The sequence below is a fragment of the Thermothelomyces thermophilus genome, chromosome 3 (genome assembly GCF_000226095.1).
Source record: "Thermothelomyces thermophilus ATCC 42464 chromosome 3, complete sequence".
Lineage (NCBI taxonomy): Eukaryota > Fungi > Ascomycota > Sordariomycetes > Sordariales > Chaetomiaceae > Thermothelomyces > Thermothelomyces thermophilus.
Genome location: NC_016474.1, coordinates 3424224 through 3439275, shown reverse-complemented (window position 1 = coordinate 3439275; position 15052 = coordinate 3424224). Strand labels below are relative to the sequence as shown.

The window sequence follows — 15052 nt, the reverse complement described above, 5'->3', positions numbered from 1 at the left end:
AAGCAGGCGGCGGCTCGCACACACAAGTACCGCCCACCGCCCCGTCAGGGGAGAAGCACACAAGCGCTACCCCCGGCAAGCGAAATCGCTGGATTGGGATGAACCGGCCCCGCCAAACAGACATTGGCCAATCGAATCTTTTGCTGCCTTACATGCAAGCGGGGCCTCAATTTGGGAACCGCCAATCGATCCTTTCCGATGGGCCTCGAAGCCTGGCCCGTGCGTTCATGACGGTTGCAGTGTGGGCAGAGAGCTTTCCCCGGCCTGGGCCAGACCGCGCAGACCATGTCCGGTCAGCATGAACGGCACATCCACGCTCATTACCCGGCTCTTGACTTTGGTGGAGTAGAAGACTGGTTTGTATAGCTCGCTTTTACTTATAATTTTCCCAGAATTTCTTCGGTCGCATTTTTTCCTGCGAAGCACTCGCGAACGAGCCAGTCTGCTTTGGTTGTGGGCCTGTTCGACTGCGTAGCCGCCCAGCGTTGGGATTTGTGAGCCGATCGATAAAAAGGAGAACTCCCCGTCAAGAGCCAAGTCGAGTGTGCGCGACTACGCCGCCGAGTTCACCTTGACACCACCACCTGGCAAGGACCAAGCATGCCATGTAACGCTACAGCGCGTTCCATCCCAATGACCTGTCCTGTACGGAGTAGTGCTCGCTGCTGTGATGAGTGTTGTTCCTAGCGGCTTCGCTCTCTGGGCTGCTGGTTGTTTCTGTGCCATGCGATCCGAAATCTCAGAGGGTCGTTCCGGCGAACTGGTATTATCGTGGTACGCCGTCTCCTGCAGCTTCAAAACTGCCGAGCATCCAGCGATAGCACAATGGGACACTTCAGGACCTATCAGTTGCTTGCCGCCGGTAACATGCGGCCTCGCGGTCTGTCTCGCCTGATGCCCCTGCTGACGAGTGCGTTCGAAGAGAAAGATAAGGGATACTGACAGCTGCGTGCGCTATCGAATCATGTCCTCGAAATGTACTGCAGTAACCAAATGTTAGCGGGACGCAAATGGTCAAGACAACTTCACTTGGCTAGCAAACATTCGTCATGTCATGACACTGCAACATCGCCACTCCTGCTCTGATGCTCCAACGACTGCCTTTTTTTTTCCGCCCTGCGGGATTTGTAAGGTTCGACGTGCATTTGGGAGCGGCAACATGGTGCTTAGGTCAGTGACTTCGGAGTTCCACAGATGGGCTTGACGCGAGCCGCACCAGGTGTTGGGGAGACCTTACCGGGTGGCTCAATGCAGATTGAAGGTCCTGTGGCAAGCGAGCACTAGACGTTTGGGTCCTCCCCTTCGCCGACCGTCTTGTTTCTTATCTTGACCTAGGGAAAAGGAAACAGGCGGGTAAAGAGGACAATCATGGCCGATACAGAAGCGAACAGCCAAGCTGCTGCCCGACAACCCTCATTGCTCCCCTGCCAAAACGGTCTAGCGACGCTGGTTTCTTGAAGACACATGCTCGAGCAGTATATCAGCAAAACATGAAAAGATATGTCCATTTACCTGTTACAGACTGGACATACTACACAACTACCACCGGCCTAACTGGTGCGCCTACAGCTCGTATAGGTAAAAAGGGGGGGGGGGGGGTAAAGCTCCAATTTGGGCGGTTTTCTGGGTGCCGCGCGTTTTCTATCCGCCCTCTGAAACATAATTATACTCTGCAGCCAACCGACTGGTCAGTGATTTCAGCAATAACAAGCATGGTGGCATGCGAGAAGTTAAGCCCCTAACAGTGGAAGGCGCGCTGGGCGAGATGAGAAAGACCCTCCTACAATGCCGCGTCTGCTGATACTTGCAGCATCCTCACCGGAAGGATGTGCGCCGCATGATTTGGGGCTTCCAGCGGTTGGGTGGTGGAGGAGAGAGAAAAAAAGTAGCCCAAAGACAAAGGTGACAAAAAGGGAACCTCAAAGGAGCAAACAGTGTTGTACAATGATGGAGTGCGTTTGCTTCCTGAAACTTGCAACCACGGTAACAGTCGCCATAGATGTCGGCCGGGTGTCACAAAACGGGAGACTGCTTGGGAGTCTCGCCTCAGATCATGCTGCTTCCGTTGAACGCAGGTGAGGGGGAAGATGGACGAGAAGCAGAGCACTCAAGGCATCTGTGTTAGTCCGGATCGCAGTTCCCAGCCTGTCATAGATAATGACAAAGACGACGGATATTTCTTCGGTCTATTGGGGGGCAGGGCTTCTTCTGTGGGCGGGAAGAATGGTTCGAACGATAGCACAGCATTGCGCCCCTTGCCTTCTGTGAGGGAGCGAGGCAACTCACGACGCCAAAACAAACACGGTGCAGTGCCAAGTATGTATGTACAACTGACCTTCAGCTGCCCCATGCCAGCGGGAACACCCATGGATCGACGGAGCCCGGGCGAAGGAGGGGAACAAGAGGTTGCCCGACCCGGGCTATTGCATCATCTGACGCCAGATTCTGCCCCCTTCGCTGAATATCGCCCGCCGACATGTGCTCCGAAGAATAATGTGTGAGCCGACACTGAGCCTGTGTCTTTCTGCATGGTGTGCCATCGGCAGGAAACACAAGTGGTCCTCTACGTCTTCCCCGTCTGACGGCCACTGTGTATGATACAGGGCTCACTCCACTCGCACAGATACAGATTAAGGGCCGGAGCTTGTCCCCCTCTTGGTGCCATGACCTCAAGCCAGAGGGAGCCGAGTTTTCCCATTATTAAAGCTCTGCCTTGCTTCGCCATTGTTGGGAAGAGAGGGCCGAAGTGACAAATTCGGAATTGTACGTAACTAGTTGTACAAAACATATAACCGTTGGCTCGCGTTGCAAATTCTTCCTTTTCTTCGACAGAGAAGAGCTTGATTCATTCTTCAACCGTTTCCCGTCCTATCTACCGGGGGGGTCGCCTTGATAACGCTCTGGTTGGCGGGCGAATTTGCAACGCCAGTTCGGACCCCGATCGGGTCGAGCGCAGCCCAGAAGAACGAGGAACAAGGCCGGCGGATGCGGCACTTGTAAGAGTTGGGTGCTGCTCCTCTACAACAGCTTAGCCTGTACAGTACGTTTAGCTCAAACTCTCCTCCCCTCAATCGTCATCCTTGTTTAACACTACTAACAGACACTCGCCGAGACGCAGCGGCACAGCGCCGGACCAGGCACGCATTCCTGCACCAGCGCCTCTTGGATCGCCGCTCGCTTACCCTCGACCACGGCCTGGCGTCCACTTGGGAAGTTTGAGGCTCAGCACAGCCAACCATCAGAGAAGAACTACCTGGCAAGGCTCGAGCCAACCAACAGTTTCCCAATCCCGATTTGTCCCCACACTCCGGCAGCGAGCGAGCGACGAGAAACGAACGGCACGGCCTGAGATGCACAAGACATTCGAGGGAATCAAGCGATTTAGTTGACGGATCGGTCCTGCGACATTGCGAAGAACCCGGAATTGCGACTGGGCCAACGGCCGATTGCTTGAATCGCGTACTTCGAACATACACAGTACTCCGTACTCCGTACTTGTACATCCCTACCTACCTTACTCCGTACCTACATAGGTTCCGTGTTGCCCTGCACATGTTGCTCCAGATTGTGTCACTGACCACGCAGCACTGATGGGCCTGCAGCACCGAGCAAAGCCCCGTTTCGTTTCGCTGCCGAGACTACCTCCTGCGCAAGGCGGCCCCGCACAGAGAGCTTGGGATCACCCACACCGACCAGGGAACGGAACCCCATCGCCCAGAAAAGGAATCTCTCCCCCCGTCTTCTCGTCTCTCCTCATCGCTACGATTCGTTTGTCCCGACACTGGCCGCTTACTCTCGACGTCGTCCCGCCGCAACAGCCAACAGCACTTCCTGCACCAAAGTTTGTGGAGTTTCGTCATCGAACCGATTGCGCGGTGAGCATATCTCCACTCCACTTGTCGCAGGTCGCAGTCCACCCGGTTGTACAGTGCGAATGCGCCCCCAAGCCTGAGGTTGTGGTTGGTTATCTGCCCTGCCTAGTCGGGATTTCAGGTTGCCCTGAGATCTGGGAACGCCGCATCCGGCCCCGGACTTGAAAAGAAGATCCCCTGCTCTAGAAAGTACTCCGTACCCAAACTGAGTACACCTAAAAAAGGGCTATCCGCAGACTTGAGACGACTCCTCAAGCCCCCACAAAACTTTCTTTTTTCGGTTGCAAGGGTCCGCCAACCGACCCTGCCCTGCGTCGCTGCCCTGGATCTTAAACCCATCCCGGTCCCCTGGACTGAAAAAGGAAAGGCTCGGGTACCTTGGCCTCACCCCCTTCCTTCCTTGCCCATCCTCCCTTGTTGCGTGCTCGCCCAGTCGCGAACCCAACGCGGCAACCCTGCTTGCCCTGCTTGGTGGGCGGCAAAACCCGCCGCCCCAAAAGGTACGTTTGCGTCGGGCAAGCTGATTCCTGTCCATTGTTCACATTCCCTTCCGTCTCTTGCGACTGCATCTATTCCTCCTATTCCTGAGCGCAACTCAACTCGATCCCACTACATACGATATCTCTTCTTCTTCCCTCTCTTCTGAATGCGCGATCTGTTGCGCGCATCCTGGCGAGGTTCGATAGTGTGGAGAGGTGTCTGGTGTTCGAAGGAGGTTGGGTTGGTGGGCCGCGCTCCAGCCTACTACCTACAAGTACAGTACCGGTGCCAGGCGCGCGCCCCAGAAGTAAGTGATGCATAGCTTACTTGACCCGACCTGCATGGAACCACCCAGCCAGCAGCACTCAAGCTCAGGACCGATGCGCTATCGGGGCCTGGCTTCGCCGAGCCCGCTACCTTCCTCTCACTACGTTTTTAAGGCCCCCGGGCACCTGTTAAGCGTCCGAGGATTAGCAGGCTACTCTACCGCCTCCCCCCCTCCCCACCTCCCTCCTCAACCTTAGTTACTGGGCTGGGTGTGGGATGCATCAGCCTTACCAATCCTGCACCCAACAAACCCCCCACCCGCTTCCCAGCTGCTTGGCTCTTCCTTTCTTGTACGCTGACCTCGTTCCATTTTGCCCGTAGTCTTCCTTCATCCGCCCTTCGATACCCAACCATAGATCCATACTTGACCGTTCGAGGAAACGACGGTCCGCTCGACCTTTCCACTACACCACCAGTTACGCGGTCGCGGAGTCGCGGTTGACTCTGCCGCATCAACGTCGAGTACTATAACCTTGGGGCGGACAGGCCTCCGTGCCCATTCCCATACACTTTCGACATTCCGCCACCTTCCCCCATCTCCCTTGTCCACTCGATGAGTTATACCACTACGGACACATCGCCGAGCACCATGGCGGCTAATGTACGTGAACACCGCTTCGAAAGCCATCCCCCTATGTTATTGCTTCGAAAGGCAGTCTGCCAAATCACATCGTGACGATTAGTCGTGTCCCTTGCTTCCCCCAGCACACCCCCGAACCCATCACGCCTTTTAACAAGTATTTCCGCAAACTGACTTTTTGGAACTACCCTCATAGTCACGACGCAGTCGGCTTACCGATTACACCGGCATGCCTAACGGAAGTCACGGCTCGCAGCAAGGGCTCGGGGACCACAACCCACAACAAGGGTTAGGAAACACAATCCTCTCGGGCTTGCCACCGTCAAGGCCATGGAACAACAGCACTCCTGGAAGCTTTGCCAATACCCGGCCCGTGGCGACGCCCAGAGGTGTGTCTGCACGCGGGGTGCTGCCACAAGCTGCGGGCCCGCCGACTAACAGCTTCACAGATGCGATGAATCCGTTCGGCACTGTTGGCTTAGGCTCCGCTGCCCTCACTTCCGTCGCCGACCTTGACACCTGGGGCTCGTCTGCCTACTGGAATCCGGCCGCCGATACCACACAAACACGCAGCCTCTCGGGTAACACATCGCCGCGAAGCAAATCCGAGGCCTCCACCAACGATACCAATGGCGGTCTCTCTCGACTCTTCCCGGGCGCGCCGACCATGGCCCAGAGGGCTCCGGTCGGCTCGAAGCCCCCAGCTACGACGACGGTGGATTCCTCTAACGGCAACTTCAAGTACCCTCTTGGGTTCCCAGGCTACGCGGAAGAGGGAGACGGAGAACATTTTACGAACATGGAGCGGAAGTTCGACAATACGTTCGCACCGCGCGCAATAGGCGCCCCACGCCAGGCGCATGACCCATCCCTAAACGCAGTTGGAAGCGGACCTTCACGCAAGTCGATATCCGGACTCGCCGGCTCGGACGCCCCTGGGCAGACCAACGCTTTCAACCTCAACGACATATACGGATCCGCGGCTCCTGGGTATCATTCTCATCGGCCGTCTCTCGCCGGCTCCACGCTGTCAACACATCACAACATGGGCTTCGATCAGAGTGCCGAGCGCCAAAATCATGCCCAGTTAGTGGAATCGTTGGGGATGATGGCGCTTGATAATGCTCCCAACGGGTCCACGAATGGCTTACAAGACGCACTGCCCTATGACAATGGTGCCCAGAACTTCCAGTTCAACCCCGGCTCGCAGTCATGGGAGAACGGGCAAGGGTACGACAACGGCTATGTGAAAAACACGTACGCCAACGGCTCCGGTCTCGATAAGCGAGGCTCCATAACCGGCCGGAACTCGCCAGCGGGGAGCGCTTACCGTGCTGGTGGTGGATTGAACAGCCCCAGGGGCTTCGCGGCAACTCCACAGCCTAGCGATGCATGGTCGCGACCGACATCGCGGGACCCGAGGATGCCTGCGGAGCTCGCTCGGCGAGGGCTTGGCGATGCCTTCGTTCAGCAGCCGGCAACCTCTTTCTTCAACAACCTCTTCTACCAGCAAAACTTCTCGCCAATCCAGGCCGCCTACGCACAGTACGGCGACCCGAGAACAATGGGGGCATACGGCCTTGCTCTTCCGCCTTACGGCCTTGGTCTTCCTGGAGTTCCGACTCGTCCAATGAGGGACCAGGCGCCGGGAAACAGCTTCCGAAGCGCCCTCCTTCACGAGTTCAAGCACAGCCCTAAATCAAAACGCTGGGAGCTCAAAGTGAGGACAATCTATCCGCCACCAGTCGGTGTATCAACTAGGGGACAGCACGTATTGACTAACAGCTCGTAGGACATTTGGGGTCACATTGTCGAGTTCAGCGGTGATCAACAAGCATCCCGCTTCATACAGCAGAAGCTCGAGACGGCCAATAGCGATGAGAGGGATCAGGTCTTCGCGGAGATCGAGAAGAACGCAATCCAGCTGATGAAAGACGTATTTGGCAATTACGTGATGCAGAAGCTGTTCGAGTATGGAGATCAGGTCCAAAAGAAAGTCCTGGCTAGTGCCATGAAAGGCAAGGTAGTCGACCTATCAATGCAGCCGTATGCCTGCCGGGTAGTCCAAAAGGTGAGCACTCCCTACAACTCCCTACATCTTGGCTTGATATGCCCAGGACTAACAACGAAGCAGGCCCTCGAACATGTACTGGTCGAGCAGCAGACCGAGCTAGTGAAGGAACTGGAATCGGACCTTCTCAAAGTCGCCAAGGACCAGCACGGAAACCATGTGATTCAGCAGGCCATCGTTCTGGTGCCCCGCGAACACATCGACTTCATAATGACGGGTTTCAAGGGCCGCGTCTACGAGCTCGCTTCTCACCAATTTGGATGCCGGGTCATTCAGAGGATCTTAGAGCACGGAACCGAAGCAGACAAGGCCGCATTGATGGTGGAGCTGCACAACAGCGCCCAATCGTTGGTGACGGATATGTACGGCAACTACGTCATCCAGCACGTCCTCGAGAAAGGACGGCCCGAGGACCGCGCAAAGATGATCGGAGTCGTCACGCCCCAGCTCCTGATGCTCTCAAGGCACAAAAACGCGTCGAACGTGGTGGAAAAGTGCATAATGCTTGGTACTCCGGAAGAACAACGGGCCATCAGGGACAAGCTGATGGGAGAGGAGCCCAACAGCCCCCTGTTCCAGTTGATGAAGGACCAGTTTGGAAACTACGTAATTCGTAAGCTCTCCCCCGACCGCTTAGGACGCGCTCCTGCTGACGTGAGCCGAAGAAAAACTCGTCAAGGCACTCCAGGGCCAAGACCGGATGGTGCTGGTCAACAAGCTGGCATCGCACCTCCAGTCTCTCAGAAAGTCTGGGGCCACCAGCAAGCAGATCGAAGCCATGGAGCGTCTGGTCGCCGAGTCCCAAGTCCCCGCATCTGCAGCTGCCAGCAACACTCCTACCCCATCCTCTTCAGCACCAACATCACCTGGGTTGCACGTCGATGTCCAATCGGCCGCGCCAACCCCAAACTTGACCATGGATCCTAACAGCCCACTAAGCACCCCGTCGAGCAGCCCACCATTCTTGAATGGGGAGGCTGTCGACCATGCCAATGGGCAGCCAGCCAGCAAAGAAGCCGCTTCTCACGGTTCATAGCAGTGCTGAAACCAGACACGTGAGGGATTCATCATTCATCGGGCTCCTTGGTGGCCCGCTTCACTTCGTGTTCTCCACACCGGACTTTTTCGGGATAGATCGTTTTTAATCTCATGGGAAACCGGCACAGAAGCAATATCAGCGACAACGGACACAGTCTATTTTGCCATGCGTTGTCCTGTTAGTTCCTGGCCTGTTCGAAGCTGGCACCCAAGTGGGCATTGCGTCATGACGACACGGTCAATTTTCTCATTTTTATTTCCATTTCCCCTTATCTCCCGCTCCTGCAAAGAATGGCAAGGTAATAAATGGAAGGAGACAGCATGTGTTCATTTTCTGTCATGCACAAATACGCACACGGAACGATTGTTCGTTTCACGACGGCTGGATCAGTACTGGGGTTTCGCGTATGTATTGGGCTGGACGGGACTGGACGGATACCTCACCCCGGGGTCCTCATCGTAGTCTAGTTGTGAAGGACGTCTATCGGTTACTGGGTCTTTTTCTCTCAGAATTGATTCTCGTATGTAATGAAGGCTGTCGGTCGGGCAAAAGCGAAGGCGTCAGGGACGGGTTTCGGAAAGGGGAAACGGGGCACAGGGATGGAACTGTTGTCAGATCATCATTAACATAGCGCAACATATTTTTTGTCTTGGGCCTGTTCTTTTGCTCGTTCATTTTTTTTTCTTCCGTCCCACTTGTATCATGCCTGAATTGGCATCGAGGGAGAGAACCCGCTCTGGTCCGATATGCAAGTGATGATGAACCATTGGGATGCAATGGCATATTCCTCTGAAGCCATGACATGAACATTCCAGGAAGTGACAGGCACCCTAACTGACAACTTGACCAACCCCCCCCCCCCCCCCGGGGGGGCGTATCGTCCGCCGTTCGAAGGCTCGGAGCTAACGGAAAGTCCACAGCCGTATTCCTGGAAGGTGCACATGTATTACGAGAGACTGGGAACCTGATGTATTGATCTCTGCCTGAGTTTCCATGACGCTCCAAACAAAGGCAAAGAAATGAGGTAACATGATCTCCGTCATCCCACAATGCCGGTTACCCAGGGCGTATCGGTCTTTCATCTGCCAGATATATTTCCCTCCTTCACTTTCCCCAATGACAGAAGAAATCTTGCTCCTGACCCGCTGTCAACACCCAGAGTGTCTCCAATGACAGATCCCAATGATAACATCCGGTGACGCTTCCAGGCTTCCTCGCAAATGAGAATAGAAACCGCGAAAATCCCACCACGAAAAAGCCGTAATCGTCCAGTTACAGGCCCTATGGTATCCCTCCTTCGGTAGAGCATTTTATGCTCTTTGGTTCAGGCAGCGATTGATTGATTTGTTGACCATGACCTTCCATGGTCTCTTCGCCCCGTTCAGGTCCCCCCCGTCATTGTCTCCCAACAAATGGTCCTCCGCAAAAAAGAATACAATTTCCCAACCCGTCTTTGTTCCTCCATTCCTTTTTTTCATTTCTTCACGGCCTCGGCAAACCGGTGCAGGACGACCTTCCGCTCGGCCGTGACGCTGTTGTGCTGGTAGCCCCTGGCCCAGTCGTAGCCGACGGCGTAGGCCAGGGCCATGCCGTCGCGGGCGAAGGCGAGGGCCGTGACGGGACCGGCGAGCTTGGGGAAGGAGCGGAGGCGCTGGCGCTTGCGCACGTCCCAGACGCAGTAGGTGCCGTCGGACCCGGCCGTGGCGAGCACGTCCTTGTGGGCGGGCGAGTAGGCGACCGCGTTGACGGCGTAGACGTCCGTGTGGCCCTTCTTGGTGGGGTGGGGCTCGCGGTGGCACTTGAACTGCAGGTTGTCGAGGCTGGATAGGGGAGAGAGAGTGTGTGTGTGTCAGCGACCAGGAAAAACTTTCTCATGGGATATTATTATTGATCGGGGTGTGGGGGAGGGTTTTAACATACCTCTTATCCTTCTCATCGACGACTTGGGCGGCAGAGCGGCCGTCGATACCGCCGATCGCCCAGCGGGAACCGTCCGCGCTGACCGAGACGGAAGTCGTCTGGTGGGTGAGGGGCGACTTGACCGACTTGGACAGCTGGAGCGGGTTGCCGTGCAGGTTGACGAGGTGGATGTGGTTGTCGGCCGTGGCGGCGGCAAGCAGCGGGCCGGAGGCGTCCATGGAGTAGACGCGCTCGGGCAGCTGGAGAGCGCCAATGGGTTGCGGCTGGCGCATGTCCCAGTACCGCACCGTCCTGTCCCAGGAGCCCGAGGCGATGATGGGGGCGTTGGCCGAGGGGACTTGGACGAAGCGGACGGCGCGGACGGGCGACGTGTGTGCCTCGAGCGTCATGGTTTGGCTCGAGTTGAGGTCCATGAGATGTATCTTCTTGTCTGCTGCGGCGCCCGCAGCGACGGTTCCGTCCTGTTCCTAGGGATTAGAAATCAATGTTCCAATGGCTGCCACGCATGGATAGCTAGCTTGGAAACTTGCCTATTTTATTTGGAACCGTTCGTATTTGTTCGTCGGCGAAAGAGGAAAAGAGATCGGAACATGGTCCTCGATCGATCGGGAAGCTGCGGGATTAGACTCATCGCGGACTTACCTTGCTGAAATCGCAGTCGAGGACGGGGGAGCCGACAGTGATGGCGGCGACGCCCTTGATGGTGTCGGTCGAAGTCGAGTTGGTAGCATCATAGACGTAGACTTTGCCATCCCAGGACGCGGCCGCCAAGTGGTTGGCCACGGGCGACCAGCGCAACGCTGAGATGGTGTCTTCGGGACCGCCGGGCAAGACAACATCCTTGTCTAGCATACCCTTGGCTGCAGAGCTAAGGGTGCTGCCGTTTCCGAATGCCATCTTGCTGAATGCCGGTGGTGTTGGCGTTGAATATTGTTGTTAGAGAGAGAAAAACACAGTTATCTTTCCGACTGCGTTCGTACGGAGTACATACATAAAAGCAGGCGATCAAGCGAATGTGGGGTTCTCTAAATGGCCGCAACTCTGGGACTAGTGTAGGCAGACGCGTCTGCCAGACACGGAGTCACGTGGATACGGATAGTTACCGTGCATCACAGACTGGATGCCTTGTCAGAGTACCCCGTGACTCGTAAGGCAGATTGGTGCAACCAGTTCAATTGAATTGGAGGGGGAAGACAGGCGTGGGTTGCTGGGAAAAAGCTGCGATGCAGACGACGAGTTTCTTTGATAGGAGTCTCTAGAAAGACACCAAAGCATGCAAATTCCGTATTCTGTAGAAATACACCATAAACTCGATTCTGTGCCCGGGAACGCATCGTCACGCCCTCACAATTCCAGGGTGACCGAGCCAGGGAATCAATCGAACAACAAACCGCCCCGGACCCGGACCCCTTTGCATATATTGTTACAAAGCTGTGGCCCTCCAGCCATATATGATATATGGCACGGGCATGAACCCTTCGGATGATGCTCGCCGCGGATCTTAACACAGAAATAAACCGATCACTTCTTCCGACCAATCTCCCAAGAAAAAAAAAAAAATTAACATCCCCCCCAGAACGCCAACCCCAATGCAAAATGCAAATGCACCAAAACCTTGTTTGCATACACCTCTCACCCTTTCTTCATCTTTTTCTTCTTCTTTCATTTTCTCGTGAGGAGCAATAACAATTTTAAACCAAGCCACCCACCACGACAACCACAAGAGTCGCGCACGCCACCATGAGGCGCATCCCGCCGCTGCCGAGACCAGCAACGGCAGCGGCGGCGTTCTTTTTGGCGTTCATCCCGCGCAGGCCCTCGGTGGCCTTGACCGGGTTGCTGACGCGGGTGGCGCCGGGGACGGCGTCCTGGCCGGTGCCGATCTCGACGACGCGGGTGGCGGACGAGTTGAAGCGGGTGGGCGCGAGGGCGATCTCGTTGTTGTCCAGGTCGTAGACGACGTAGGCGGAGCGGAGGAAGGTGTCGCCCAGGACGTAGGTGCCGGCGCCGGCGGGGCCGATGCCGAACAGGCAGGCGGGCGTGCCGTTGTCGAAGGTGGGCCGGCGGCCCGAGGCGGTGACGAGGTCGAGGACGAGCTCGTCCATGCCGACGGCGATGGCCGGCTCGCTGAAGGTGAAGGTGAGCGGCGGGGCCGAGGCGTCGCGGGCCAGGGAGCAGGGGACGTAGGCGGCGTTGGCGTCGCCGTCGAAGACGGCGCCGACGGCGGCGTAGATGTCGGACACGAGGGCGTCGGGCAGGTAGGTGAGGGAGGAGCCCGTGTCGAGGAGGACGGCGATGGCGAGGTCGGAGGGGCCGATGGTCTGGGAGCCGAGCTTCAGGCCGGTGAGGGTGATCATGAACTCGGAGAAGACGCCCGAGGCGGACTCGACGGGGAGGGACAGGAGCGGCGGCGCGTACTTCTCCGTGTCGACGCCGCCAAAGAGGATGTTGCCCGTGTTGGCGTCGAGGTCGTTGAGCCAGATGGAGTAGGCCATGGACCGGATGACGCCGTCGGCGACCAGCTGGGCGGGGAGGTTGTTGTAGGGCCGCAGGCCGGCACGGCCCACCTGGACTTCGTTGAGCGGGTAGCCGATGCCGAGGATGCCCTGGTCGTTGGTGCTCGAGTAGCCGACGCCGAACTGCAGGCGGTCGATCTTCTGGCTGCCGATGGTGACCGTGTCCGAGACGTAGTCTCCGCTTGCCCCGCTGCCGTCGACGTACGAGATGTTGAAGTTGCTGGAGATGTACTGGTAGGTCGAGGACGAATTGGCCGAATACGTACCCGCAAAGGCACACGGGTCGTTCGCCGACGCGCAGAGTTCCGAGGCCGGCGTGTTGACCCATAGGTCGCTGCTGCCGGTGTCGATGTGTAGCCTCACTGGTTTCGGAGGCGTGCCGACGGTCCCGTTGATAAAGTATAAGGTTTCCTGCGAACGGCGTTAGCGTGGTGGGTGAGTGGGTGGGTTGGTTGTTGAAAGAAAAGTCATGTCCGTCGGGCAGTCGAGCAAGCACACACCTCATTGTCCAGGCCGACCTCCAAGGTTCCTCTTTTCCTCCGCCTCTTGTCCCTGTGCAACGGGTTCCGTGGAGCCCGCCGCTGCATCTCCAGACCCAGCACGCTCGGCCCATGGCGCCTTTCCGGCAGTGCTAGCCCATGCGTTATCTGGATGAGGGTCGCCAGGGCGACCAATAACGAGCTTGACCTCATGTCTCTCGCCTCGCCAGAAAACGGGTCGTGATTTGACACAGCCGGCGGTCTAGTGGGTGCGACAACATGGAGAAGAAGGCACAAAAATAGGACACGCGGGCGGGCCTATACTGTGTAGGGCTGGGAAGAGTGGCGAGCACCTTGAGGCTGTGTCTCGAACGTGCAGGCGAGCCGCCGGCAGCATTCGTCATCATCAGTACAGCACGAGATGCTCCTCCGTCAGCGTTTGCTGACCAAGACCAAAGACCGCTGGTCCGATCCGTCCGAGGCCCAGGGTGATGGGGCAGTGAGCGAGGGACGAATCGGTGGCCAACGGGGGAGAACGAGGGCAAACAGCTAGTCTGGTCGAGGCGTGAGAGAATTGGCTGTGAGGCGACGAGGGTGAGAGAAAATGTCTCGTGGATATAACTACCTAACCTAGGTAAGTATGTAATGTACGCAGTACCGAGTATGCACCCCGTATACGGTTAACGAGGGCCATGAGATGGATGAGATGGTTGGTTCGCCTCTGCTCGACATGGCCGCGGCTCGGCATATGCAACACCCGGTCCCACGGGCAGGGGAAGGCCGAGTATCAGAAGCCAGACAATGCCCGAGGCACTGCCCAGACGCTGGAAACAAAATGCCCAGACGAAACGAAAGCGAAAAAGGTAATGGGTTTACTGCGGAGTGTAGTGTAGTTGTACACTAGTGTAGTAGTGTACGGACGTAGAGGGCGACCTGACGTACCCTCTCCTTGGCGGCTCCAAGGTCGTGCAGGGGACCCCCCCGAACATTGTTGCAAGATTAAGCTTCCAAAGATGGTTCCAGAGACCCAAGATGACGCAATCTCCAATTTCTCAGGTAGAGGAAAAGTCCCTTTGTTGGGCTTCGGTTGTCTCTCGGTCTGCGGAGCCTCCTCACAAGAACCAGCGCGAGATGTACGGAGCACTTCGTACGGAGTCGCATAACAAATGTAGCACGTTCCTGTACGGATTCCTGTAGTGATGAATCCGTATGTCTTGTCGAGGGCCGTTATCCCCGGAATGTGGGTATAGTGTATATTGACGCGCGGCCTGCTGCAACGTTGGAGAGCCGCATGGGTGGCGTGGACACAGATTACACGGGGGCAGCCGTTTCGTTGAGCCGATCATTCCGATGTGTCTGCCACGGGTCTTGGGGCTGATATGAGAACGCTAGTCAGTACGGAGTAGTGGAGGTGCAAACACTGGCCAGCCTCGAAAGTGGCAACCTAACAAAGGCATGCATGTGATTGTTTGGATTCGCTTGCTGCGGGTGGGCTGAGATGTAATATCCATTTCCGTCGAAGGTACCTCATCCTTGGGAGAAACTGCTTCGGTCGAGGTTCGTGATGCATTATGAGGAACTGAAACACAAGCGCGGGGCACCGATCTGAACGTGCATAAAGCACCCTTGACGTAGCGCCAAGCCCTGGTTGGTGATTGACTGCTGGTCCGTGCCTGGCGCAGGTCCTGCGCACTCGGCGTTCGAGGCTCGCCCATGCTCAACCAATACGGCAGCCACGGTTACGTGGCACAGGTAATTACTCCCTACG

The 15052-nt window shown here is 56.7% G+C and overlaps 3 protein-coding genes across 3 annotated transcripts; 1 reads left to right on the top strand and 2 right to left on the bottom strand.

Annotated features, from left to right (window-relative positions):
• Positions 1–4592: 4592 nt before the first annotated feature.
• Positions 4593–8759, top strand: MYCTH_2305032 (uncharacterized protein). Its single transcript, XM_003663244.1, has 8 exons — positions 4593–4659; positions 5001–5280; positions 5456–5648; positions 5709–6979; positions 7052–7330; positions 7394–7943; positions 7996–8385; positions 8689–8759. The coding sequence occupies exons 2-7, from the start codon at positions 5269–5271 to the stop codon at positions 8364–8366; spliced, it is 2676 nt and encodes an 891-aa protein (XP_003663292.1). The 5' UTR covers positions 4593–4659; positions 5001–5268; the 3' UTR covers positions 8367–8385; positions 8689–8759.
• Positions 8760–9843: 1084 nt separating this feature from the next.
• Positions 9844–11186, bottom strand: MYCTH_2118512 (uncharacterized protein; the record flags this gene model as incomplete). Its single annotated transcript, XM_003663243.1, has 3 exons — positions 9844–10189; positions 10290–10750; positions 10932–11186. The coding sequence occupies 3 exons, from the start codon at positions 11184–11186 to the stop codon at positions 9844–9846; spliced, it is 1062 nt and encodes a 353-aa protein (XP_003663291.1).
• A 645-nt stretch (positions 11187–11831) lies between these two features.
• MYCTH_2305028 (uncharacterized protein) lies at positions 11832–13739 on the bottom strand. The gene is made up of 2 exons (XM_003663242.1): positions 13306–13739; positions 11832–13216 (listed from the first exon to the last, which is right to left on the bottom strand). Exons 1-2 carry the CDS (start codon positions 13495–13497, stop codon positions 11981–11983), a joined length of 1428 nt encoding a protein of 475 aa, XP_003663290.1. The 5' UTR covers positions 13498–13739; the 3' UTR covers positions 11832–11980.
• Between the last annotated feature and the right edge of the window lie 1313 nt (positions 13740–15052).

Coding starts and splice junctions, on each gene's coding strand:
- MYCTH_2305032 (XM_003663244.1), top strand. Junction 6,980..7,051: donor CAAAACGCTGGGAGCTCAAA/GTGAGGACAATC, acceptor AACAGCTCGTAG/GACATTTGGGGTCACATTGT. Junction 7,331..7,393: donor CCTGCCGGGTAGTCCAAAAG/GTGAGCACTCCC, acceptor ACAACGAAGCAG/GCCCTCGAACATGTACTGGT.
- MYCTH_2305028 (XM_003663242.1), bottom strand. CDS start 13,497: ATGAGGTCAAGCTCGTTATTGGTCGCCCTGGCGACCCTCATCCAGATA. Junction 13,217..13,305: donor AGGTCGGCCTGGACAATGAG/GTGTGTGCTTGC, acceptor CGCCGTTCGCAG/GAAACCTTATACTTTATCAA.